Below are 26,372 nucleotides of genomic sequence, written 5' to 3'. Positions count from 1 at the left end.
CTGGAGCGCCTGCCAGTTGTCCCGCCTATTCGCTGCTTCTCAGCCCCGCCGCTGGTTTCAATATTTTTCCCGCCCATGGCTCCGCCTCCTACGTCCTGACGTTAGCCAGGAGCTCCTGTGAGACGTACAATGTAATTGGAGTTGGTGAGTGTGATGTCATCAAGGGGGGACGAGCGTCAGCCTCCCCCGCCGGAAGGTAGTAGCAGCAGCGGCGGCGGTGTGGGCGGGGCGTAGCCGAGCCGGTCTCGGTGCGAGGGCGGGGACGAATCACAGGTTAGCTGGAGTCGGGGATTTTCTTCCCCGCTCCACTGGGGAGCTCCCGGACGCCTGGGTCGAGGCTGTTAGAGCCCCCCCCCCCCCACGAGGGCCCGGACGCCTGGGTCCTGGTCGTGGGTAGAGGCTGTTAGAGCCCCCCCCTACGAGGGCCCGGACGCCTGGGTCCTGGTCGTGAGGGGGAAGGGTTCTGTTTCCACTCTGGAAGGAGGGCGGTTCGGAGCTGGGGTCTGGACGCCTGGGTTCTGCTTTCAGTGGAGGGCTAAGAGCGGGGCCCCGTGGACCCTGCAGGAGGGTTCCCGGCCCTATTGTTGTCTCGCTTTGCAGCCTTGGGCAAGTCGTGTTACTTCCCCTCCCACGGCACTGGCCCTGCTGCCTCTTGCTTCCTTGCCCTTGGGTCTGAGGCGAGGCTGCTGAGCAGCCCACTGGGGGTGCTGTAATAGAAGTGGCAGAGATGAATGCAGTTATAATAAATCACTGTTTTGGCTCATAGGGGTTTCTGGGCTGTGTTGGAGGCGTGTCCCATTCTGGAGACCTGGTACCCCAGGATCTCAAACCATCTTGGAGACGCTCACAAACTTAACTTCATGTGAGCTCTTAGTAAGAGTTGAAAATAGCACCTGGGAGCCCCGATTACTAGACCTCCCTCCCCTCCTAGAGCTGCAAATAGAATGCAGGAGTTCAGAGGCGGCCTCCCTCTTCCACCCCCTAGACTCAGACACACCCTCAGAGACAGGAACAGAACCCAATAATCTTGATTCCTAGTTCTTTGCTTTAATTGTTAGACCACATTTACCTGCCCAGAGCTGTCAAAAGCTGTGATGCACTCTATACAAATGAAGCATTTATCTTTTTTCTGTTGATAATTGTATCTTTGTTTTGTCCTTAGGACTGGTGGTAAAAATGGCAGAGTGTTCTGGCCTTCAGTTTGTCAGCCCCTATGCATTTGAAGCAATGCAGAAGGTGGATGTTGTGCGCTTGGCAGCACTAAGTGACCCAGAGCTAAGGCTTTTATTGCCTTGCCTGGTGCGAATGGCTCTTTGTGCCCCAGCTGATCAGAGCCAAAGCTGGGCTCAGGATAAAAAACTTATCCTTCGACTCCTTTCGGGAGTGGAAGCTGTCAACTCAATTGTTGCCTTGTTGTCTGTGGATTTTCATGCCTTGGAGCAGGATGCGAACAAAGAGCAGCAGCTTAGGTAGCTAAAAGTATACCTTTATTTTTTTTAATGATTGTTTAGAAATGTGTATGTACGACTATTTCATCTGAATGTTGCCATTGGCCTGTCCTGATGCTCAAGTGGCACTGTGTTAAAACGCTGTTTCACATCCCATGCGAGTTTCTTGTACCTTGGGCTTAATAGGTCAGCACGCAGTGATGGTGGTGGGATTTATTGCTTTTCTCAGTAACTTAATGTTCTCTCCCCACCTCCAAAGCTAGACAAGGGGGCACTGATGTCCTCCAAAGGCAGTCCTGTCCAATCGCCTTTAACCAGGACTAAGTGTTGGAATTCAAGGCTTCTGAGAGTGTATGGGAAATAGGGACATCCTCAAAGTGGATTGTTGTCTTATTTCTTGCTTTAATATTTAAAGTGCTGAGATACTATGGTGATGAGCATGGTATAAGAACCTATATAGAACAGAATAACTAGAAAGGCTACTGGTTTCTATGCCTTATTTTTTTAAACAGCTGTTTTTGTCTTTTAATTATTTGTTAGACACAAACTTGGAGGAGGCGGTGGAGAAAGCATCTTGGTGTCACAACTTCAGCATGGTCTGACCTTGGAGTTCGAGCACAGTGATTCACCTCGTCGGCTTCGTCTTGTGCTTAGTGAATTATTGGCAATTATGAATAAGGTGAATGTCTTTTTTTTTTTTTTTTTTTAATTCCTTAGTGATTGTAAATTTGGTATTGGTGCAAATGAAGACCTCTGATAGATGGCAGTGTTGAGAACCTGGCAAAAAGCAGTCTAATGTTGTGCATGTTGCATTTGGCCTTGCCAGTGCATCTGAATACTGACTTCCAATCCCTTAGCTATCCCAATCCCAGGCCACTGTCAAGCAGAAATGGTCAATCATGCTAAATTGTCTAGATTAGCTCTGCTGATAATTTAAACCCCATGTGAATCCAGCTTTCTAGAACTGAAAGGCCAGGGATAAGATTTTTCTAAATAACTTAGTCACTTAACAGCGAAAGCCCAAAGGCTTTTAAGTGCCTAAGTCACCTTTGAAAATGGAAGTTAGGCTCCTAAGTGATGTAGGCACTCCTGAAAATTTTACTCATAGCCTATTGTGGAAATGTTTCCTGACCCCTTCCACCCTCCATATTGGTCTTTATTTTACTTTTCCACCTGGGAATTTATCAGATTTATACAACTGTCAGTGGACAATGCTCTTAAGTTTGAAAAAGTACTTTCAATTTTAATATATAGCAGGCATTATTGCTATTTCTATAACTCTACTTCAACTAGTACAGTAATTTTTCTCCTATAAATTAATTCTTCCTTCTCCCCATAAAAATGCACACATCTGTTATAGCGTTACAGCATGATTGATCCAAAATTTAGCAGCTAGTTGTGCTATAACTGATGATTAAGGCTAAGATTATGTCACGCAGGTTGCAGCAGTCACGGAATCCGTGACTTCCAGCGACCTCTGTGACATTGGGGGCCCCGCAGTGGCCCAGCCTCCATGCACGGCGGGGAGACTCTCCCGCAGCTGCCCAGCAACGGCGGGAGGCGGGACCCCCCGCAACTGACCAGCTGTCGCCACCAGCGGTGACCTCTGAGCTGTTTAGCCGCCGCTGCTGGCAGGGGTCCCCCTTTCAGCATCTCAGCCCCTGCGAGCAGCCGGGGCACCTCCGCAGCTCCCAGCCGCTGTTGCCGACAGCAGAGGGACCCCGGAGCTGCTCAGTGGCCGTGGGCAGGGGACCCCTCCCAGCCACTGAGCAATGGGGTCCCTGCAGCTCTCAGCTGCTGCAGGGTGTGGGGCAGGATGCTGGACCCTCTTCCATCCCCATTTTGTCATGGGTGTTTTTAGTAAAAGTCAGGGGCCGGTCACGGCTTCCGTGATTTTTTGTTTATTGCCCGTGACCGGTCCCTGACTTTTATTAAAAATATCCATGACAAAATCATAGCCTTACTGATGATGATATAAGCAGGTTAATTACCTTTTATGCTACCAGACCACATTGAAATATTTTATACCTACAGTATATGTATGAAGAACACTTAACAGAAAGCGTAGTGAGTTAATAGAAAACTAATTTTTTGGGGGATATATATATATATAGATATATATAGATAGATAGATATAGTATCAGTACACAGGGATTCAGGCATTTGAGGTTCTTTAATACCCTATGTGTCATTTTGATTTAATGATGAGCTGTTGGTTTTAATCACAGCCATGGTTTTTAGACTAATGAGCTGTTCCCAAAAGATGAACCACCAGTTTAAGAACCCCTAAAGGTGTTGGTTCTTTTTCTTTGTCATGTGAAAATTCAGAGGCTGCTTTTGTTCACTATAATTACAGTTGCATGCTCAAATATTATGAGCAACTCTGTGGTTCTTGAGAAATTTTGTAAAAGCAGAACTGATTACTGACAAAATATTCAGTTTATTATTGACCATTCTTAACATACGCATTCTATTGAGTTTAAATCCATGTGAATTTGATGGAAACCAATTGCTATGTTATTTAGTCACCTTATTAAGCTTGTACTATGATGAACAACTTCTTGCTGTAGGTTTTGGAGACAAATGGTGAGTTTTTCTTCAAGTCGTCTGAACTCTTCGAGAGTCCTGTCTATTTGGAGGAAGCAGCAGATGTTCTCTGTATTTTACAAGCAGGTGCGCTATTCTGTACTTCTGAAGCTTTGAGTAATGCTATTTTTAAATTTGTCAGTGTTTCACTCTAACACTAAACTGGTTCTAATTTCATAGATGGTTTTAGACTTAAAAGTCCAGCCTAATTTCTGGAGTCCTCTTAACTGATTTAAAACTAATGGCCAGCTCTTCTGAAGGAGAAATGGCCTATTTTTTAATCCTAAAAACCCAATGCTAACTGGCGATTGACCCTTAGAACCGTGTGAGTGCGTGCAATGGCTTCTAAAACCCTGTTTCCATTCAGAACTGCCTTCGCTATTACCCATAGTGGATGTGGCTGAAGCTCTGCTACATGTTAAAAATGGAGCCTGGTTCCTGTGTCTCCTAGTGGCCAACGTTCCTGACAGCTTTAATGAAGGTAGGCTGTGATTTATGGTGTTCACTGTATTTTTTCTGGGAGTTTATAACTTGAGCATTAAAAATTGGTTCCAGGCTGAAATTCATTCCAAGTAGTATACATTCTAGTAGCCTAGAGACACTTGCATGGAGAAATTTAGTTTGGATACATCTGTGTCTATCTTAGGGGCATTTCTGTCCTGCTACGTTCCCTCACTTAATGCTCACGCTCTCCTGTGGTATGGCCACTGCTTCTCTCCAAGGAGGCCGAATTGGGACTCTCTGCTCTGCCTGTCACAGCATTCCTAAAACGTAGCCTTTTATCTTTAGGTCACCAGTTTGAATGTGACCCAAGTCAATAGTGACCAAAAAATAACACCACTGGTAGGTAGTAGACTACATCAGTCCAGTTCCTAGTATATGAGCATCGCTATCAGAAAGCCCTCATCAAAGTTCATGCTGATTAGAGAGGCCAAGGAATGTATGGTCGTTCCCTTTTGCCTCTGCGAGTTTTCCTTCCAGGTCAGCCTGAGGCATACTGAGGTGGGAATAGGGGAGAAACTTACACTGCTGTTGTCCATGCTGTATCACTTATATTGTTGGAGACTCCAGGACTGCCAAATATAGTAGAACCCCATTTATCTCCGGCTCTCTGCATTTACTGAACAACCAGGACTCCAGGACCAGAAGTCGGCCATCTCTCCTGTGGCTGCTAGATGGTGCTGCAGCATCACATTTTCCCATTCTCCGGTTTATTCGGAGTTTTGATGATCTGATCTGGCCCCAGTCCCGATTAAACCAGATAAACAGGGTTCTGCTGCACATCGTTTGACTTCAGTTTGAGAGGGGGAGATACAGGTATGATTAGCTGAGGTCAGTTGGATCATGCCTAAATTTGTAGTGACATAAGCTCTTTGGGGCAAGGACTGTCTTTGTTCTTTGTTTGTATGGCACCCTGCACACTGGGGTCCTGGTCCATGACTTGGGCTGCTAGGTGCTACCATAATACATATAGTAAATGATGAGCAAAATAGCTCCTCAGAGCTGTGTCTGAGTGACTGTCCAGTGCAAAATACGGCTTTTCAGACCCCCTGTAATGTTTAGTTTGTAGAGGTTTGATTAAGAATGGTGAACGACAAGATGAGGAAAGCCTTGGAGGCCGTCGTAGGACAGAGGCGCTTCGTCACCTGTGTAAAATGAACCCTTCCCAGGCCCTGAGGATCCGAGGCATGGTGGTAAGCCTGCGATTGGTTCATTATGAAATTGCACATTAATCCTAATTGTTTTCTAATGTTCCATTAAGGATCACTTGTAAAATGGAGACTTGCTTTCTTTGGCTGTGTGCTAGGTGGAAGAGTGCCATCTACCAGGCCTCGGGGTGGCTTTGACACTAGATCACACAAAGAATGAATCTTCGGATGATGGAGTGAGTGACCTGGTATGTTTTGTGAGTGGATTACTTCTTGGAACAAATGCAAAAGTTCGGACGTGGTTTGGGACTTTTATCCGAAATGGACAACAGGTGAGAATCTGAAAATTCCTGGAGAATTGGTAAAAATAAAGTTCAACAGTTTGGATTTTGTGTGTGTGTTTTGTTCCCAGTGATCCTGTTTTTACACCTTGCTGCAAGGCATGACTTATGGGAAACCTTCCTCTAGCTGAAAAGGACTGGATGCCACTCCTTGGGTCTGCCAATTCTAGAATAGGGTCACTGAAGAGCGCCATCTGGTGGTCCCTCTCTGCTGTCTCAGTGATTTTACAGTAGTCTCATAGACGTGGACTGAGGGACCATAGATCTAATAAGGTTTTAGATCATAGATGGTTTTAGACCATAGTCCCATTGTCAGTCTCACTACAGTTTATTTCATACCCAGCAGTAGAAAGTCGTGCATTGGTTTGTTGCAATTATTTAATGCCTGTACCTCACTGAAATAGAGCATCGTAATGCAGTTTTGCTATGGCCGCAGCCCACCCAATAAAATGATTGTTGTTAACTTGGCTGCATGAACTTTCACTTAAATTGTTGTCTACTAGGAATGTACCTTGTAGTAAAATGGCCAGATTGATGTGTTTTCCTAGAATTACTGTTGCTTCTTTCACCTTTTCCAACAGCGAAAAAAGGAGAATGTCAGTTCTGTGCTTTGGCAAATGAGAAGGCAGTTGCTCCTGGAATTAATGGGGATCCTTCCCACTGTTCGCAGCACACACATTGTAGAAGAAGCAGATGCCGACATGGAACCAAATGTATCTGTGTATTCTGGATTGAAAGAAGAGCATGTTGTGAAAGCCAGCGCGTTGTTACGTCTCTATTGTGCTTTGATGGGGATCGCTGGTCTGAAGTAATCAATATTTTCTTGCTATCGGTATTCTTACTAGCTGTTTATCCATCTGAAAATAAATAAGACCTTTCAACTGTTGGGAACCTCAGGCAGTTCCAATCTGGGCTTTCCTTCTCTGCCATAATGTCCTTGGTCCATACCTAGTGGGACTTGCCTTCGTAGGACTGAGAATACACTCTGCTTGCTCTGTCCTGCTTTGTCTCCTCACCTAATTTGGAGTTGAAATTTCCAGCTTGTTGAAAGGTTCCTTATCTTTGTTTTGGACAGAACAAATATATAGCTTAAAATCCACAGAAACAGCTGTGTAATTCCCTTTCCTGCTACATTCTTGGCAGGAAAGCTTTCTGTCCTCCACTGGTGAGGGTGAATGCATTTGTCAAAAGTCACTGTCTAAAGTGAGTTTCATATGAGAAATCTCTTGGTTCCTTTTCTTTAATAAAATTAGTTCCTATAAATTAATTTTAAAATGTAGAGATCTGTCTTTGGAGCAGTATGTAAGGCAGAAAACTGCTGAAAATCCTGGTTATATTGGGTCATGTCACAAAATACATTGTTTTCACTTTGAATTAATTTTTTGTATTGGTTTGTTTCTATGGCTAGACTAATGATAACACAGTAGCGTCTTATGTGGCTTCTAGTTGTATGAGTATATGATACTAATAATTGTGAGTACATAAGATTGCTATCTGGTTATTCAGGACTTCTAAAGCAGAGATTTTTATAATGAAATCTTTAAAACAATGACCTTGGAATTCTTAAGTCCAGAGAGAACTACCAAGTAATTTCTATAACCATATATTGATATAGTAGTAATTCTAATGTAAATAGTCTCTAATCAGTGTAGCCAGGTTGGAAATGCGTTCTGCCTTAAGATAAATTGATCTTTTTAAAGGGGGGAAATGTCTTTCACTTATTTTGTTCTTGTTTAGACCAACGGATGAGGAAGCTGAACAGTTACTTCAACTAATGACGAGTCGTCCTCCTGCGACTCCAGCTGGTGTTCGTTTTGTATCGCTCTCGTTCTGCATGCTCCTGGCTTTCTCCACCCTTGTCAGGTACCTAGAACAATAGAGGCAGAGCCTTCTAGAGATATTAGTGGAGCATGGCCAGGACAGCACTAACCCAGACAGAAGCATGTGGGCTCTCCACCAGTTCTTCCTCTTTTAATTCTCTATGGACATGGAGCCTTTTCAGAAAGAGGTTATACCACTGGTGGGGTTAATAAATTGATGATGCTCCACCTCTCACTAGTGCAAAGTGCTTTGGGAAGTGGAGCACAGGCATTAGGCTGCGTTGCTTTGTGATATTGCAGGGTGTTATAGTTAAGCCCTGGACTAGGCCTTCTGTATTCCTTTTCCACTGAATGCGTTTGGGGAGTATCTTAAGCCACCACTCAAAGGGTTGACAAAAATAGTTATTTAATAGAAGTGGCCTTCTAATAAAGGTAGAGCAAGAATTCTTGTATTTGGGGGTCCCTTGGTATGCTCTCAAAACAGGAAATTACCTAATAAGGGTGAACTTTTATACAGATTTTGCTGTAGGTGCTATCAAATTTAAAAGTACTCATGTTTATTGGCACTGTGCTCTGGTTGTATGTTCTTAAATATTAACTCCTTGGGTCTGCTGATTATTAGTAAAATTATGTGTGGCTCCAGAAATGAAACAGCTTTGGAATTTCTTTTAGTACCCCAGAACAGGAGCAGCTGATGGTAATGTGGCTGAGCTGGATGATAAAAGAAGAAGCCTACTTTGAAAGGTGAGAGCTTAATTTTCAAAATAACCTGATAAGCCAAGGTTTTATGTCCTCTCTGGAAACTCACTTGTTCATCTCTGTTCCAACAGCATTTCTGGGGTTTCTGCTTCCTTTGGAGAGATGCTCTTACTGGTTGCCATGTATTTCCACAGCAATCAGCTCAGCGCAATCATTGATTTGGTCTGTTCTACTCTGGGAATGAAGGTAACTTCTAAATGCCTTCCTCCAAATGAATTTTTTCTCTTATAAATACACCATCAATAAGTGAATTTTATTCCAGTGTTATCTGACTTTGATACCTAAAGACAACTGAAAATCTGTGTTTCTACTTTGTTCTTGAACAAATGTATCTTTAAATAAAGAATCTTCACATAAATAGATTTCCTTAGCATAAAAGCAAAATGCATATCGACTAGTAGAATTGAAACGTGAATGCCTGTTAACATAATAGCCTTCTGTGTGCTAAAAGGTGTGTAAGATATCAAACTAAGTATTTTCAAAAAGAATTGTCCTATTGAAATGAACTTTGTGTTCTCAGTGCACACAATTTTCTTCTAACAGACTCCATATTTGCTAGTTGTAATGCAGAGTCCTTTCTAAAAGGGACTGTAAATCTTTCATTTAAAAAAATGTAGAGAAGTCTCATATCATGTAAACTTCTTAAGCAATATCTGAAAATCGGCCTGTTTTACTTATCAGCTGAGTCTTGGATTCAGTTTTTTCCCCTATGGGAGCTTTTGACTTCATTTAAAAGTAGCAATGAATTCTCAGAGTGGGGAAGACACACATAATCTTGAACTTGACACTGGAATGTAAAATAAACTGAATTGCAGGTGTATTACTTTAATGTGTGAAATATGGCCTTAACAAAGGCAGTGGCAGATTCCAATCGTCACAGGCTGAAATAGGTTAAACACTAAAAGCTATTTATAATGTATTACACATTTGAACAAGCCAGATCTTAAAGCCTAAGAGCAAACACCTCATTATTTGTTTCAGATTGTTATTAAGCCCAGTTCACTGAGCAGAATGAAGACCATCTTTACACAGGAGATTTTCACTGAACAGGTAATCTTTGGGTTTTTTTTAACCATTTCATTTTAATTTCTGTTTGTAGTACTATTCAACTGCTTTAAAAGGTTCAGAACAACTATTGCACTTGCTTTTGGTATCTTAGTCTTATCACACTTTTTTATACTTTGTTTCTTCTGAAGGTTAATATGAACTTTTTAAAATTTACCTGGGACTATTCACTCTTTTTGCAGAGTTATTGTAGCAGATCTAATGGAGAAGGAAGATCTTTTAGGACCTGTTTCTGCCATCCTTACCCTTGTTGAATAGTATCTTACTTTGTCATTAGTCCCACTGATTTCAGTGTGGCCCTGCTCCCCATGAGTGGGACTGGCAGAATTGGATCTTTCATTTTTTGCTTATTTTTGTGGAGATGGTGATTTTAAAAAAAAAACCAAACAAACCCAAAACCTACGGTAATCCATGTCTGCACAAACGCATCACAGGTGCAAAAAGGACTGTAAGCATATCTTTCTTCAAAGAGCAAACCATTTTTGAAGGAGGCTGTTGGTTGAAACATCATAGGCAGAGCTGATTGCACCTAATAACGTGGTCCAACTTTTCTCATTTTAAGACCTTGTGTTCAGATGATTATAACTTTGCTAAACGTTAACTCTTCGGACTAAAATGTTATATCCTGGGTTTCTGCCTCAGGTGGCTTTTTTTTAAACTTTAAGCCAAAATAGTTAAGACATTTGGAGGTGCTAGAACTTCTCATGCTTTGGAGCTTGGGGTCAGAGGAAGGAAATGGACTTAAGAGTTTATGCCCACTTGAGCACACTCCCTTCCAAGCCTGGAATGGAACCTAAGATTCCTGAATCTCACTGTTACTCCACCATAAACACATCTTTGAAACCCACTGGCCCAGTCTCATCCCCTGCTAGTGCTGGTCCATAAAGAGGATGACAACCTACTATTGCTATCAGTTACTCCATTTGCTGAAGTGGCAGCGGTCTGTGCAGTGGCTCTGTAGGTTCCAGCCCTGCTGATGAATCATGTGGGTGCCGGTATTACGCCAAATGATGGAATTTCTGCGTGTTTTCATAATAGTTTGCTCTTTTTAAAAACCTAGGCAATTACACATAAACACAGGGCATTTAAAGAACATTAAGGCTGCAAAATCAAGCCTTCAAATTTTAGGAAATGCCAGAATTAAAATGGTCTGTGAAACTTTAATTTGGGTCCCTTGTGCATACGCATTATGAAACTGCCATTAATTACATGATCATATTGCATACGCACAAAGTGGACAAATTAGAGTTTCACATGCAATTTTAATTCTGGCATTTCCTGACTGCTGAGCGCTTGATTCTGTAATCTTTTAACAGAGTTCTTTGTATGTAATGTTTATATAAACTGGTTTTATGCAAATATGCTAGAAAATCATTTGATAATGGAGAAGGAATGAAAATATTTTTCTTGAATATTATAATTTTTCCCACAGGTTGTCACAGCCCATGCAGTTCGTGTGCCTGTAACAGGAAATCTGAGTGCCAACATCACTGGGTTTTTGCCCATTCACTGTATCTACCAGCTTCTAAGGAGCCGGTCATTCACCAAACACAAAGTGTCCATAAAGGTATGAGAGTTGTTCCATTCACATTCCAGAAAACTGCATGATGATCGGGCTTAGGTTCCATTAATAGTTCCTGCTGCTAACCGGAATCTACAGGGATACATATTTCTACTGTTTCTGTGTATTCTCAATTTAATAAAAATTTACAGTCTGAATGAAATCTTTGTTGAGCTGGTGAGCGACCATTATCTGGTGACGGGGGTTTGTAGAGTACATTGGGTTAGCGTGCAAGGCTTTAAGCTCTGTAAACCGGTGATCACAACCTAATTAAGTCACACATAATTTATCCCAGCTTCCATTTGTAAACTTGTTAAAATCCTAGTCAGGAAGAAGGAAGAGTAAGAATGTTGCTGAATAGGACCAAGAGGTATTACTAGAGCTATGCAGCATGGGGAAACTCTCCCACTGCTTGAGATATGATGTCTCGCTCAGTCCAGAGCTATGCTTTTCCTTTATTTTCCGAAGTGTTAATTTTGAAAGTGTGAATTTAACTGTCTAGTGGATCTAAATTCATTTAGTTAAAATAGAGTTGTAATTGCACTTAAAAGTAGGAACAGTATTTTTAGTTTCACATGCTGCTATTAAGTGTAACGTGTTTGTTCCAGGACTGGATTTATAGACAGCTGTGTGAAACCACCACACCACTTCATCCTCAGTTACTTCCTCTTATTGATGTCTACATTAACTCTATTCTTACTCCCGCTTCTAAATCTAACCCAGAGGCCACAAATCAGCCAGTCACAGAACAGGAAATCTTGAATGTTTTTCAAGGACTCACTGGGGTAAATTATTTTTTTTTATTTTTGCATGTCTGTTCTCAGAAGTGTCAATTCAGAAACATCTTCAATATGTTGAACGGAAACTTGCTAGAAAATCTGACCATTGCCTTTTTATGTTTCCCTGCTTTTACTCCCCATGTCCTAAACTGTACCTTTCTGGCCAAAGCTGGTCAGATGAGGTTCCCTTCAGATCCTATTGTTGCCACTCTTTGCCCTGCTCCCCGGAAAATGCTGAACTTGCTGTCTTTGCAGCACCACCAACCTTTGCCTTTGCTAAATATGTGGGTTTCAAATAATGACTTCTTTCCAGCAATAAATTGAAGTGGCAAATGAAGCTGGAGTGAGAATGGGAGGCAGAAACTTTCATAAGGGGTTTGTTCCAGGCTTCCCAAGGCAAATCAGCACTTGCTTCTAACCGTAGAAATGCCCAAGATGTCAAAACATTTTTAGTGGTCTGAAGTTTTCTAAATTACTTCTTTAAAAACAAAAATACCCTCAACTTGGGGCCAAATTTAGCTTTACAATGTCACTTTGACTTCAACTTGGCTGCCTTGCCTCCCCCCAGTGTTCTCTGCTGAGTCCAAACATTTCCTTTAAGAATAAGGGCAATATTGCAACATGACCTCTGTATGGTTTTATGTGCAGGGAGAAAATGCTCGTGTTAATCAGCGTTACAGTATCACAGCCCAGCTGCTTGTCCTCTATTATGTCCTCTCTTATGAAGAGGCCCTCCTGGCTAACACAAAGACATTAGGTATGTGTGGGTGAGTGTTGCGCACATCATTGTGACTGAAAGTCAAATGGAAACTGAAGAGATCTTGTATGAACAAATGTCAGAATCTGACTACAACAAGAACTGAGACTTCCTAAAACAGATCACATGACCTCAGTTTCAGTTGCCGTAGTAATGAGCACAGCAGTAAGAACCTTCTGATGTTCCTATTCACTCTGGCAGAGCTAGCACTGACTCTTGTATCTAACACAATATTAGGTAGCTGATCAGAAGACTCTCGAGGTCAGGAGTAGAAGCCAGCATAGCTTCTGTTATAAACCCATGGTTCTGTTGTCTGTATTCTAAGTCAGCCATTTCAGATCTAGCCAGAGTGAAACTTGGCAGAAAAATTACCTCAAATTTTTCTATAATAAATTCTGTTCTAAGTGATGAAAATACCAAAACATTTTTGGTAGCTTTGAATGCTCTTTTCACATGGCAATGAATTTATATTATTGGCAATTATTTTCTGGCTTTGTGGGTGTTTTTTTGTTTTTTTTTCAAATGTGGATATGGCTAAGTAACTCTCTTCCTATGAAATACTTTAAACCGACACTTACTGAGTGTTCGATAATTCATGAACTCACATTTGATTTCCGTGGAAACCTGCTGGTAAGCATGGTGTGCATTTCCAGCCACCATTTTACCTTGCAAATCTTCCAGCATTCATCAATATGCATATCAACTGAATGTGTGCTATGCTACCTAGTATTATGTGAGAGTAAAATGGCATATTAAAATTCATCAAGCTGCCTCCCATGCTGATAGCTTGCATACTGCTGTAGAATATGGTGTGTGCCGGCAGAATACATTCTACGTAGTACCGTACCATCTTTCCATGTTGTTCTTTGAATAAAGAACATTCAGACTTGGGCTGTAATTTCGTAAGATAAGGTTGGACCTGGTCAAAACCAGTGAGGCAGAAATCCAGTGATAATCCATGAACTGAAGGGAGAGGTGGTAGGTGAAACTCTTTGCAGAGCTGAGGTCCTCTGGTCATTAAGGATCCCCTGATACTTTTCACAAGACTGAGTGTTACCTTAAGTGTCCTAGTCAAAATTAATCTTGAATAATTCTAATCTGGTTCTTGACATTCTCATTGCAACTTCAGTTGACAAAACTTATAGTTTACTAGCAGTAATTGTTGTGTAATATTCCTGGCACAAAATGGCTGCCTCAGAAGTGATTGTATTTCATTGGTGGATCAAATGAACTCTATATGTACAAATTGCACAGCACTTTGTGGTCATTCAAGAAGTGGGGCTGGGGGAGAAATGCTATGAAAATCCAAGGAAGTGGTGAGTTTATTACTTTAAAAAAATATATATTTTTTTTAAAGAGAGCTTGTGTAGGGCCCTGATTTCATGTTCAAGAGCAGGAAAATGTGGTTGGATCAAAAGTTCATTCTGACTTCATCCCCATGTATCTCCATATTGCTATTTAAATAGTGCCACTTATCAGTAGTCTTTAAAACAGAGGATGATTCTGTTGTCCTTATGAACTGCAATGTGAGCAAGTAGATTGGCAGTCTGAGCTCTCAATTCGCTTTTGCCTTCTAGTCTAACTCATAAGATTTTAATAGTGGTAGGAATTCTTAATTAGTTTATAAACGTCTTTCCTTACAGCTGCCATGCAAAAAAAGCCCAAGTCTTACTCTTCAGCACTGATGGATCAGATTCCAATCAAGTACCTTATCCGGCAGGCACAAGGACTACAGCAGGAACTGGGAGGTATATCTGAGTGTCTAACATATGAGAAAGGAAACTGAGCATAATCTCTGTTTTCTGATGTCCTGTATTTGTTGAGCAGAACTATAAGAAAGTAGCTTTCTCCTGCTTTGTGGTGTGTTTTTATTAATACTTGTATAACTTGCAGTTCTCCTATCTTTAGGTCCTCAAATTTATGCTGTCTTTCTGCTTTTACCTGTCTTAAAATCTGTCAACAGTTTAGAGTGAGCTTAGGTCCATATTTAGAGAAAGCTACGATATAACAATAACCGTAACGGACGCCTGTCTGAAACTTGTGGAACAAACTTCCATTTGTTTCAGTGGATCCTGACATAAGTCAAATGTTCAAAAGTGACTGAGTTTTTAATTTACTGTCTCCCTCAATCTACCTGCTGCAGTGAGAGACATTTTGGAAAGGTAGAAGATACCATCATAATTTCCTTTGTATTGTAGATGCTTGAGTTCTAATCTGAGGCTGTAAATACACAAGCTTATTTAATACAGATGAGGTGAACTACATGCACTTTAGTACATTCCAAGAACTCATTCAATGAAACTTTGTTATTGAGATGATAGGGACACAATTTATTCAGCCAAAAATATATTGGGATTTAGATTGGAGACTCTGATCTCTTTTTAACTTTTAAAGGCTTGCATTCTGCGTTGCTGCGCCTCCTTGCTACTAACTACCCACACTTGTGTATTGTGGACGATTGGATCTGTGAGGAGCAAATCACGGGTACCGATGCCTTGCTGCGACGGATGCTTCTTACCAACACTGCCAAAAACCATTCTTCCAAACAACTCCAAGAAGGTAAATAATAACTTCATCTGTGAACTAGGCGGTTCCTGGTTTCTTTCCTAATAGTTTAATTGTCTGGCCTACATAAACATTGAAAATAATGTGCATGTGATATACAATGTAGCTGTTTCTTCCCTCCCTTCATTTTGTGTTTGTAGGTGCATGATAATTGAGGATTATAATAGCTAGATAGGAAAAACACCCCCTAGATCAGATTCCCAAATGTGCCACTACAAATACTCTGTCACTAGACTGGAAGATATATCTCTTTGCTTCACTGCAGTATAACATGATGGACATAGTGAAGATGGCTCCCCCCATATGGTTTTATGCTGTACAGTTCAGATCTATTATGTGCAGCATAGAAGTTATTTGGAATCGCTACCTGTGATATAGAAATTATTTGAAATCAGTCCTAGACCACATCAGTGGGTCTTCATAGAGTTCACTGAACTCTAGAAATACTAGCTCCTTATGTTGCAGTGAAAATTTCACTCTTTTCTTTGAGGGGAGGCACAAAAGCAATGCCATTTCTTTAGTATGGGTTCTAATTCTATTCATTACACAAACTGCGTTTGTGATTTGCACCAGCCAACTGGTTGGAAGCTATTTGCTCTTTCTGACCACTCCATCAGGTTGCACTTGGGTGGTGGTGTTGGAACTGTACAGCAGCGAGCTTGTTAGCACCGAGGTTTATAAATAGTTCATTTTAAACATGGATTTGGAAATTGGCAGAAGTCTAGTTTGATGATCAGATTTCCCACTGCTTTTTTTCTGTAGCATTTTCCATGCTCCCAGGAAATCACACCCAGGTGATGCAGATTCTAGAACACTTAACACTACTATCTGCTGGTGAGCTGATTCCCTATGCAGAGGTATTGACATCAAATATGAACCAACTGCTGAATACTGGAGTCCCACGGAGAATTCTTCAGACAGTCAATAAGCTTTGGATGGTCCTTAACACTGTGATGCCTAGAAGGTAGATTCAGCTTACTGTTCAGTTTAACACAGCAGGTAAAGTGGTAGACTGCCACCTCCTGTTTCCTATGCTTTGACACACTGCTGCTCTGAATGGTGGTAGGCTATGGACTTGATCCCAGAAATGAGCTTGGCACCTCGTGAGATCAGGTCCTTTTTATAATGACATTGCTGGAGCTAAACTTGTACCTGTTCTCCAAAGAAAAGTACCTCTTACCATTATAAAAGACTTCACAGATAAGTAAAAAGGAACAAAGGACACATTTTTTTTAAAAAAAAAAAGGTAGAAACCTACAACTGTCTTCACATACACTTTAAGAATGGGATTATAGCATGCATCCATTTATGGTGGCTGGCTGAATATAAAATTTAGGACCCAGGTGCTGAAAAATATATTTAATGACAGCTTGCTTTTTAGAACAAGTAGATTCTCTGTATTGCTCTGAAAATACATCTTGGATGGATGACTTTCCAGAAAAATGCATATTGTAAGAAGATGTCTTGTTTGTGAAATATTAATTCAAGGATTAATCAGTGTAGTAAACTGAGGATTTTAACTGTAGGCTGAGAATGTGTAATTAGCTGGCACTCATTTATTTCAATTGTTGTCTGTTAATCTGTGTGATCCTGTTTTACTTAAGCAGCAGCTTTTAGATTTAAAAAGAAATGTCCTTGTAGGTTGTGGGTGATGACTGTTAACGCGTTGCAGCCTTCCGTAAAGATAGTCCGACAGCAAAAGTACACTCAGAATGATCTGATGATTGACCCTCTGATTGTACTGAGATGTGATCAGAGAGTTCACAGGTAAGTGAACTCCAGCTAACTTTTCATAATACTCAAGTGTTCCGAGATCACTGCCTATCATGCTGACCAATAGACTTATTGTTTCCTTGTACTCTCCCATCTGTCGGCATCTGCCTGTTGTCTCTTACCTTATACTTAGAGACTGTCAGCACTTTGGGGCAGGGACTTTTTGATCTCTTTGTACAGCATCTAGCACAACAGGGTTCTGGTGCATGACTGGGGCCACTGGGCACTATGGTAATACAAATAATTATTCTTCATTGAGTTTACTTAAAGTATTACCATGGAATGGTATTCCATGGATGACTTCTGTAAAATGTTCTAATATTGAAAATCCTCTCAAGCTTTAATTTGTTCTTTACCTTTCTTCTTTGTCACCCCATCCTCCCATTTCACTTCTTTATAAATATCATTTACTTACCTTTGTTTCGTCTTCATGTTCTCTAGTTTGTATGTGTTTTTCTCCCCTTTCTTCCAGCTTTAGTTCTTTCCCTAGTAATTGATCCATTATTCCACTGGAGTAAGTAGTTTCCAGTTAACTCCAGGCTCTTTTTCAATATTCCTCTGCAGGCATTGAAGCTTGTGTTGACATCATTTTTTAATCTCATCCATTGAGTGAGATATTAAAATCCCGTCCTTCTGTCTACCTGGCTATCCAGGTGCAATTTAAAGATCCCACATTTCTAAAAATGGATGGGAGAATAGTGGCCTATGTTAATTTTCAGTCAAATTTGGATTTAATGCCCAAGCAGTTGGAGAGGAATTGCTGAGAGCTGGATGTCAGCCATGTTTGCCTATACAGGTAGGACATTGCCACCATCAAACTTTGGGCTGCCTCACGTATGAGTGGTGTTTTTCAGCTGCCTTTCATTCCTAGGCTGCCATAGGTCAGTTTCTTTTGCAATTTACTCATATACTAGTTTGTGTGTGTGGAAGGCAGAGTCGAATGGCAGCCCTCTAAAGGGGAATTTTGGCTGACCACATGCTGCTCTTTATCATGTGGAAGAGCTGTAGTATTATCAGCCTGCAACCAAGGGTATGTCTTCACTGCGCAAAGGGGAAAAAGTGTTCTTACCTTGGATTAGCTAACTTGGGTTAAAATAGCCGTGAAGACATGGCAACTTGACGTTTAACTTGGGTTAGCAGCTTGAGTTAAAGCCTATAGGGGCCTTGTCAATCAGAGAGGTTTTCACACTTTCCTTACTCAGCTATATCCAGCATGTGTGCATGTTCTACCCAGTAACTGCCTTTGTTTGTCATCTGTTAGGTGTCCTCCTCTGATGGATATTACTCTGCACATGCTGAATGGATATCTCCTGGCTTCAAAAGCCTACCTTAGTTCCCACCTAAAGGAAACGGCTGAGCAGGACATTAGGCCATCCCAAAATATGATGGGCCCAGAGGCCCCAGAAGTTACAAGAGAGGAACTGAAAAATGCATTGCTTGCTGCCCAGGTAATAGTGATGAAATGGATGGTAATGAAGATACAAAGCTAACAATAATAGCTCCAAAATATGTAAGCACTATAAGCAGTAGCGAAAGCAGAGAGACTGTTTATACTGACTTGTCCTACCGTAAGTAGAAAACTGACAATCTGTTCAACTTCCAGATTGTACCTAATGGCGTGAACTCTTTTCTCTCATCTATTTTTCTAGCCCGGAGCATCATGCTGATGGCTGACCATTATAACTGCATCTTTCTCTGTCAGTAGAATAGCAAAGAGTTCTGCTTACGTTCCCCCTTTTATCTTCTCCCTCCCATTGTCCAGAGGAGTATTTTTATACCCTCACAACATTGGAATTATAGAGCATGAGCAAATGTGACAGCCCCCTGAAGGCCATTTCAGTGTTAGCTGCTTCTGTTAAGTAACTTTACAAAGTGCAAGGCTGGGAATGGTTGATTTGGTTACCTTAATGTCTCAGAGCTTTTGTTGTGAGTACTTTTTATTTTACACACATGCTTCTTTTCTCTCTCACTCTTAACAAAGTGTAATTAACCACTTGTAACTTGCCTGCAGCTGGGAGAGTGATCGAGCAGTCAGTTTCACAGCCACTATAGTTTTTGATCAGCCAGCAAGAAGTTTTCATACTTGGGTGGTTAGCTTATTGTCCTCTGGATGCAGTGTACTGCATGGCCATTTGTGTATCCTTCTCTGATCTAGAACTAGCTTAGGTCAGCATTGGATTCCCTCTTTATAGAGTGGGTGCTGTAAGTATAGATCTCTTGGATAAATTTTACACTAGCTAGGATAGTTTATATCAGGATATTTGTATACTGTGCATACAAGGCACATGTATTTGCATGTATAGTCTGTGTACAAGTTTTAATATTAAAACTCCTTGGTCTATATGTGTGCACTATAGTACAACATTTGATTTCTAGAGAATGATTCTTAGCCCATTGAAGCTTTAGTGATTTTTTGGGGGGGGGAGGGAAAGTTTTTGGCATTTGTTGCTTAAGTTTTTAATTCTTGATTTAAAATAACTTTTAATAACTCATTACCCTTTATTCCAGTCTTAAGCTAATCCACAGCTTCTGTATGGGAACTGTAGCTATTTTTCATGCCTTAGTTTCTTATGTTGCCACTAACTGACACAGTCAGACAGCACATAGTTATGTAAAGTTGCATTGAGTACGTCCTATACTGACATTAGGATTTTAGCGAACAATAAAATAGTCCCTGGTAGCTGCCCTAGTGTCTGCCAGTTTCAGTGAACAAAAGCTGAACATTATAGCAACGAGAAGAGACCTGGAATACATAACTTATTTAAAACACATGCATTTGGTGGGTAATAGCCTTGCTGTGGTTATATTGTTTAACCATATCTGATGAATGGGCAGAGCATGTAACAAGCAAATGTTTCATTCATGAATCTGCTTTTTCCATGGGCACAGTGTGTTTGTATACAAGTTACTCCATGAGTACATATATATACTTCATGCTTCATTTTGTTTTACTAACTTCTGCACTGCTTGACTCCTTTCCAGGACAGTGCTGCTGTGCAGATCCTTTTAGAGATTTGCTTACCTACAGAAGAGGAGAAAGCTCAGGGCTGCAACTCTCACAGCCTGCTAAAGAATATTCAAAGTCCTGCTGCCATTGGATCTCAGAGTAAGGGTCTAGAAGAGGAAGAAGATAGCCTTTTGTGTAATCTTCGAGAAGTGCAATGTCTCATATGCTGCCTACTGCATCAAATGTACATTGCAGATCCCAACATCGTTAAACTAGTTCACTTCCAGGTCAGTTTTTTGTTGGCTACGTCTTATTTTCACATTTTTGTAATGGCTCTTCAGGAAGTGATAGTTGGCTAGGGCAACGCAGAATGAATCCAAAACCGGTGCACTCATGTAGCGTTGGAAAGAGAACAAGGGCAAAGCTTTTCTTAGTATAGTAGTTATTTTACACCCAGCTTCCAGTGCTCATGCAGGCTCTCAAAAAGCAGTGGTCCAGAGGGAAACAGCTAGGTGCAACTTTTGCTCCCCACCACTCGTGTGTGTTCGTATGTATCCATGCACCACTACAGATAGTATTGGAGTGGGCATTTTGGGGAGGGGAATGGGGCTAATCCATGTTATAATGTGCTCAGCCCATAACCAACCCATTTGTTCCACAATTTGTGCAGATTACTTGTTCCTTAGCAGGAATTATCTGTGCTCAGGGCCACATTCTGTATTTTGGCTCACATTAATGCTGCTTTTTAAGCCTGTTAATATATGCCTGTGCTAAAAGCCTGAATTTGGCTGAGTGAGGGAACAGAAGGAGAAGGATTGCCTCTGCAGAAGTTGCTGGTGGTACTTGTAAAAATCTGGAAAGCCAAGCAAATTAATTGTCTTGAGGCAAACAGGGCTTGGATGACACTTTAACTTGGTCTGTGTTAAGATTCTGAGTAAATGTTATGAGTAAAATGTTTAAAACAATGTAAACAAAGGGCTTTAAAAAAACCAAAAACTTAATGCAGTTAAGCTTCTATTATGACTTTATGAAATTGAATGAAGTTTTCTTCTCTTGTTCAAATAGGGTTATCCATGTGAACTTCTGTCACTGACAGTGGCAGGTATTCCTTCCATGCATATCTGTCTGGATTTCATACCAGAGCTCATTGCTCAACCTGAACTCGAAAAACAGGTACTGTGTGGCCATGTAGCCTGAGAGGCATTGGAAGTATTTAACCTTGGAGAAACCTTTCTCTGGGCTGCAAAGTACTGCAAGGGAATATTCAAAAACATTTTCCATTGACGTTAAATTCACAAACATGTTTTTTCCTTAATATTAACTTTGGTAAAACATTTTTACAAACATTGTAACTGCATTTGTGCCTTAGTTTCCCCATTTGTAAAATGGGGACAAATTAATTGTTTTGTAAAGATCTTTGGATTGGAAGTGTGATGGAAGTGCAAAGCAAATCTGTATTAAAAATAACTTTTTACCTGTTTTTCTCCCTCTTCACCCCCACAGATATTTGCCATCCAGCTGCTTTCATATTTGTGTATCCAGTATGCATTACCTAAATCTCTCAGTGTGGCTCGCTTAGCTATCAATGTCATGGGAACACTGCTAACAGGTGAACAGCCAGATAACATCAAAACACTGGAATACTTTTGTGGAGAAGTGGTTGTAATTTTGCTCTAAGGCAGGGGTTCTCAAACTTCATTGCACCCCGACCCATGGCTGACAACAAAAATTACTACAGGTCCCCCCCCTGTAACCTGAGTCCTGCTGCCCAGGGCTGAAGCCCTCAGGTTTGGGCTTTGGCCCCAGGCCCCAGCAAGTCTAAGCCAACCCTGGCAACCCCATTAAAATGGGGTTGCGACCCACTTTGGGGTCCCGACCCACAGTTTGAGAACCGCTGCTCTAAGAGGAAATATACATTCCGCTACACTCTTTCGATATCCCAATCTGTCTTTTCATGAAAACACCAAGATTAAAAAAGTTCTTTATATTCATACTAATTTTTCATCTCTATATAAGTGTACGTTTTAGACAGTTGTGCTGGGCACAGTGAAGAAACGTGCAGACCAACAGTTTAACTGTTCTCTCATCCCTTATGAGTTCCTAATGAGTTGTTAGAATTAAGTAACGTTTAAGAGACTAGCATGTAGGAAATTTGGATTCCATCCTAATTACAAAACAGGAACGAAACTTACTGCCTAACTTTATCCTATTTATCTTGCTGATGTCACAGAAGAATCCTAGTAATTGGCATTTTATGCCTTTTAAATGCACCAGGAAGTAGCATGGAATAATGTTGCATGTTTGCTAAGGTTTTTTGGCTTTATAAGAAATACACATAACATGTTTAATCATAACATGAAACGGCATTTTAGGACATAGGTTACAATCATAAATGTAATGACAGCTCTTGATTCTTTTAAACTTTTCCCCTTCCTTACCAGTTTTAACCCAGACAAAGCGCTATACTTTCTTCATGCCGACCCTGCCTTGTTTGGTCTCCTTCTGCCAAGCCTTTCCTCCGCTGTATGATGATATTATGTCTCTGCTGATACAGATAGGACAAGTTTGTGCCTCTGATGTTGCTACACAGACTAGAGACTTTGATCCAATTATTACACGTAAGTAATGACACTGCGTATTCCAAAACTAATGGTATAATTCAAGACAACTGTATCTCTAACACCTTGAAAGGTTAGAGTGGATTTTTGAGGTCACTGTGAAATGCACCCCTGAAGAAAACTCGATTTCACCAGAAAGACCAATTATCTCCTTGTTTCCTTTTACCATGGCATCTGTAATTTAGTTTTTGTTGTTGAGAGAGCCTCTTTATCCAGGTGCATTTTGTTGTATTTATAGAAGTTCATTGGGCTTAGAATAAGTATCTTCATATTCCTGGCTGGAATTTGTTCCCCTTGGCTCTTGATGTTCACTGACAGAATCCATGACTGATGCAGATTTATTACTTAAATTGTCATGAATTAAAAGGTGTGGAAAGTCCTGGTTTCTTTTTTTTCTCTTCAATCTATATGCACCCGAGCAACAGCAAAAGTTCACTCCATGCATTTTTGTTGTTGTTAATTATTGGCCTTGAAATTTTTAAAAATCTCCTACGGACACTTCAGATGGCTTTGTTTTCTTAATATAGCTGTAGCTCTCAATACACTATCTGACTTTTTCCATCGCAACAGTGTTTCCTGGGGCAGGGAGTGGGGAGGGGATGTTAGAGTGGAGATGAGTTGAAATCAAGCTGATCCACATATTAGGTACAAATGTATAGTGGATTTACTATATATCTCTAGCAAATATGAATATTTTCTGGAAATTAAGCGAGAATATCGTGCTGTGCAGGAGAGGAGTTGTTGGTTAGGGTTGTAACTGAGTGTCCTATTGGATACGTGGAATAACATTTACAATAGTCTGTCGAAGGGGAATGATGGACACTAGAAGGGATAGTCTGGTTCTGTGTAGTGACTAGCTTGTAACTCACAGTGAAAAGGTGTGTAAAGTTAAAGTACAAGTGCCTGTACTTCACATTCTAAAATGGCAAAAAATAATATATATGCGCCTGTAATGGAATGTCATTGGTGGGTGACGTCCGCTGCATCTCTAAGGGGTAAAGAAGTGTCTAATGGCTGGCGCAGGAGAGCTAGGTTCTATTCCCAGTTGTATTGCTGACTTATGTCCTCTTGGGCAAGTCACTCAAGGTTTGCGCTTCCTCCCCTTTCTAAAGCAAACGGAATGCCCATTTCACTGGGTGCTGTGAGGCTTCGGGTCCCTTCCCCTAGGAATTATTAAAACCATTGTCTTTGTCAGAAAAGAACCAACCAAAAATAAACAGGTAGACCCAAGTGAAACCAAACAGAAATGTTCCCTCAGTATCTCCAGAAAGGTTGATGGAATTAAACCAGTGCATACTTGGGCTCTAATCTGTCCCCGTGGTGGTAGCAGTATTTCCAGTTCACCATCTGAAAACATGCACACTTGTCTATGTACATAGGAGAAGAAACAGTTTTTGTTGAACTATGTTTGTTTCTATCTAATTTTCCATAGGTCTCCAGCAACTAAAGGAGAAACCAAATGAAGAATCAGGACTTTGTAAAGATTCATTTTATAAGACTGGACTAAAGAACATAGGAAGCATGGACCCTGATGTTCAGTTATGCCAGTGTATTGAAAGGACCATCATTGAAATAATTAACATGAGTGTTAGTGGAGTTTAGGAAAAACAGAAATGAAGTTGGACTATAGCAAGTACGATGTACAGTTTCTAATTTTGGTAACAACTGCCAAAGTGGAATTAGGAATTGGATTGGAACCAGTAGTATCTTTCACTTGTTGGATTCTACACAAAGTTGTGGACTGATCCTGTCCAAAGAGGAGAATTCTTAAGGAGATCTGCACTGCTTTCCTTTGAAAGCCTGTCTGCCTCGAGTGATGTTCCTAAATGAAGACCTTTCTAGTGGAGTTAGGTTGTGAATACGCGCAATGTTTTCATATAACACCCTTTTAAAAAGCAGCCTGTGAAGTAAGCCTAACGTTTGTCTTAACGCGTTGAGCCTTCCCATCTTGCAGAGACATGGTGGGCAAGAGAAAAACATGCAGGGAAAATTGGGATTGAAAAGCATTAACCCAAACAGACAGTTGCAACAGTGTCTTGCAAAGCAAGATGCAATAAACTCCCTAAAGAACAGCATGGAGAAGACTGGAAAAACCACTCTAAATTGCTTCTGCAGTTTCATGAAGTCCTAGACAAAGACTAAAAATCATTTTACTCACTTTTCAAACCACTGCACAAGGTTTGAGTTGATGAGATCAGCAACTCTCAAAATATTAAGGCATTCATTTGCAAATGAGTCGGCTTTTAAAAAATTGTACAAACAAGTTTGGGATGACTGAAAGTCTTGAAACTGGTCAAAAAGTTTCAACAAATGTTAATACTGCAAAAGCACATTCTTTTTAAAGAACTTTATTTTTATAATGCTGCTCAATTATCTTTAGTATTTTTCTTTTTAAAATTGTTTACTTTAACAAACATGAGAGGAGCCTAAAGCACTAAATGCAAAAGATCTCTTGATTTATCATCTGGATAGGATTTAAAAATCAGTGGTCTTGAGGCCAAAGTGATAAACGCTAAATTGCCTTGTGATGAATGGCAGATTTTAGCCATAGCAAAGTGGTTCTAAGAAAAGAGGCATGTGATGGAGCGGTGTGCAGTTTGGTGAATTAAAAGGATCAAACCTTCACGCACCCAGAACTTTTGAAAGTAGTGAGTAGTTACTGCATGAAAGAAAACTGCAGGATAAAGCCTGCATTTGCTTGCATTGTGCCTGGTACACCCTTCTGCAGCCATGCACAAGCTCTTTTGGTGTAGCAGGATGACAGTCTCTACTAAAGCCATAAATATAGGAAAGTAAATGGCTTTGTTGTGTGAGGTAAGTGTAGTACTTCTAGCAGGCATTTTGCTATTAAACTCTACCATTCTAAGAGGATCTTCTGTTGTATTAAAATGACAGCATCCATGGTCTTTCTAAAAGAAAAAAAGTAAAATATTCTGTTTGATTAAACCTATTTTTAATCCCATGAAGAAATGACCTGATTCTCTTAAAAACAGTGGCCTTCACTTTTGTGTAGCTTGTCCTTCAAAGGTATCAGACCAGAGTGCAGAAAAGCTAATACTGAAATTGCAAAACCAAATGTACAATACACATTCCAGTATTATCTCCGTATTGATTGGTCAAAGCCTGCAATAACCATGTGTTAATACACTTTTAGTAGGAAGGTGGTGTGCTTTTTGCCATATGTATTGATGTAAAATATGTAAATAAGTTAAATTTTATTTGTTTTTCTCAAGATTGTAATATTTTATATGCTGTAGTGACATTTTAAGAGAAACCTAATGTATATATATTTTTTGGATGGATTCATAAACTGCTTCAGATGGACTTGCATGGATTGATTGCTCATTTCAAATTTAAAATCCTTTCCAAATTGGATGTCTGTTTACATGAAGGAGCACTTCCCTCAGGCCTCTAGTGCACAAACTAAATGGCTTTAAAAACCACTGACTTTGTAAGAAAGTCAGAACCTTCCCTCATAAATGGCTAAATGTCTGAAAGGTTAGATGTAATTGCATGCTAAAATTTAAAAATTACTGTCTGAATTCTGTCTCCATTAGGATTGTAGGTTTGAGCCCTGCATTTGCAATAGACATGGATTTCCCTCCCCCCCGCCCCGTTACTTATCCAGTGCTCTGTTGACAAACATTTAAAAGGTGAAGTTTGAAACATGAACTACCCTCTATTTTAAAGCAGAAGGCTTTCAT

The 26,372-nt window shown here is 40.6% G+C and overlaps 1 protein-coding gene across 1 annotated transcript; it reads left to right on the top strand.

Moving 5' to 3' along the window:
• The first annotated feature begins 462 nt into the window (after positions 1 to 462).
• On the top strand, positions 463 to 25,992 carry INTS2 (integrator complex subunit 2). The gene is made up of 24 exons (XM_029912512.1): positions 463 to 1,469; positions 1,989 to 2,127; positions 4,019 to 4,121; positions 4,402 to 4,515; positions 5,598 to 5,728; positions 5,842 to 6,015; positions 6,606 to 6,832; positions 7,762 to 7,887; positions 8,517 to 8,588; positions 8,675 to 8,789; positions 9,585 to 9,653; positions 11,101 to 11,235; positions 11,838 to 12,014; positions 12,657 to 12,765; positions 14,409 to 14,513; positions 15,160 to 15,324; positions 16,093 to 16,294; positions 16,972 to 17,097; positions 18,365 to 18,551; positions 20,086 to 20,337; positions 21,116 to 21,223; positions 21,554 to 21,659; positions 22,492 to 22,668; positions 24,101 to 25,992. Exons 1-24 carry the CDS (start codon positions 1,177 to 1,179, stop codon positions 24,268 to 24,270), a joined length of 3,582 nt encoding a protein of 1,193 aa, XP_029768372.1. The 5' UTR covers positions 463 to 1,176; the 3' UTR covers positions 24,271 to 25,992.
• The last annotated feature ends 380 nt before the right edge of the window (positions 25,993 to 26,372 follow it).

Source organism: Terrapene carolina, unplaced genomic scaffold, assembly GCF_002925995.2.
Source record: "Terrapene carolina triunguis isolate 2854851 unplaced genomic scaffold, T_m_triunguis-2.0 Scaffold231, whole genome shotgun sequence".
NCBI classification, from domain to species: Eukaryota; Metazoa; Chordata; order Testudines; family Emydidae; genus Terrapene; species Terrapene triunguis.
The sequence above is the reverse complement of the archived record's forward strand: the minus strand, read 5'-3'. Positions and strand labels throughout refer to the sequence as shown.

What these genes read in the sequence shown, in the direction of transcription:
- INTS2 (XM_029912512.1), top strand. Translation starts at nt 1,177, where the DNA reads ATGGCAGAGTGTTCTGGCCTTCAGTTTGTCAGCCCCTATGCATTTGAA. An exon ending in AACACTGTGATGCCTAGAAG is followed by an intron (nt 16,295 to 16,971) that starts GTAGATTCAGCT and finishes ATGTCCTTGTAG; the next exon opens with GTTGTGGGTGATGACTGTTA. An exon ending in AACCTGAACTCGAAAAACAG is followed by an intron (nt 21,224 to 21,553) that starts GTACTGTGTGGC and finishes TCACCCCCACAG; the next exon opens with ATATTTGCCATCCAGCTGCT.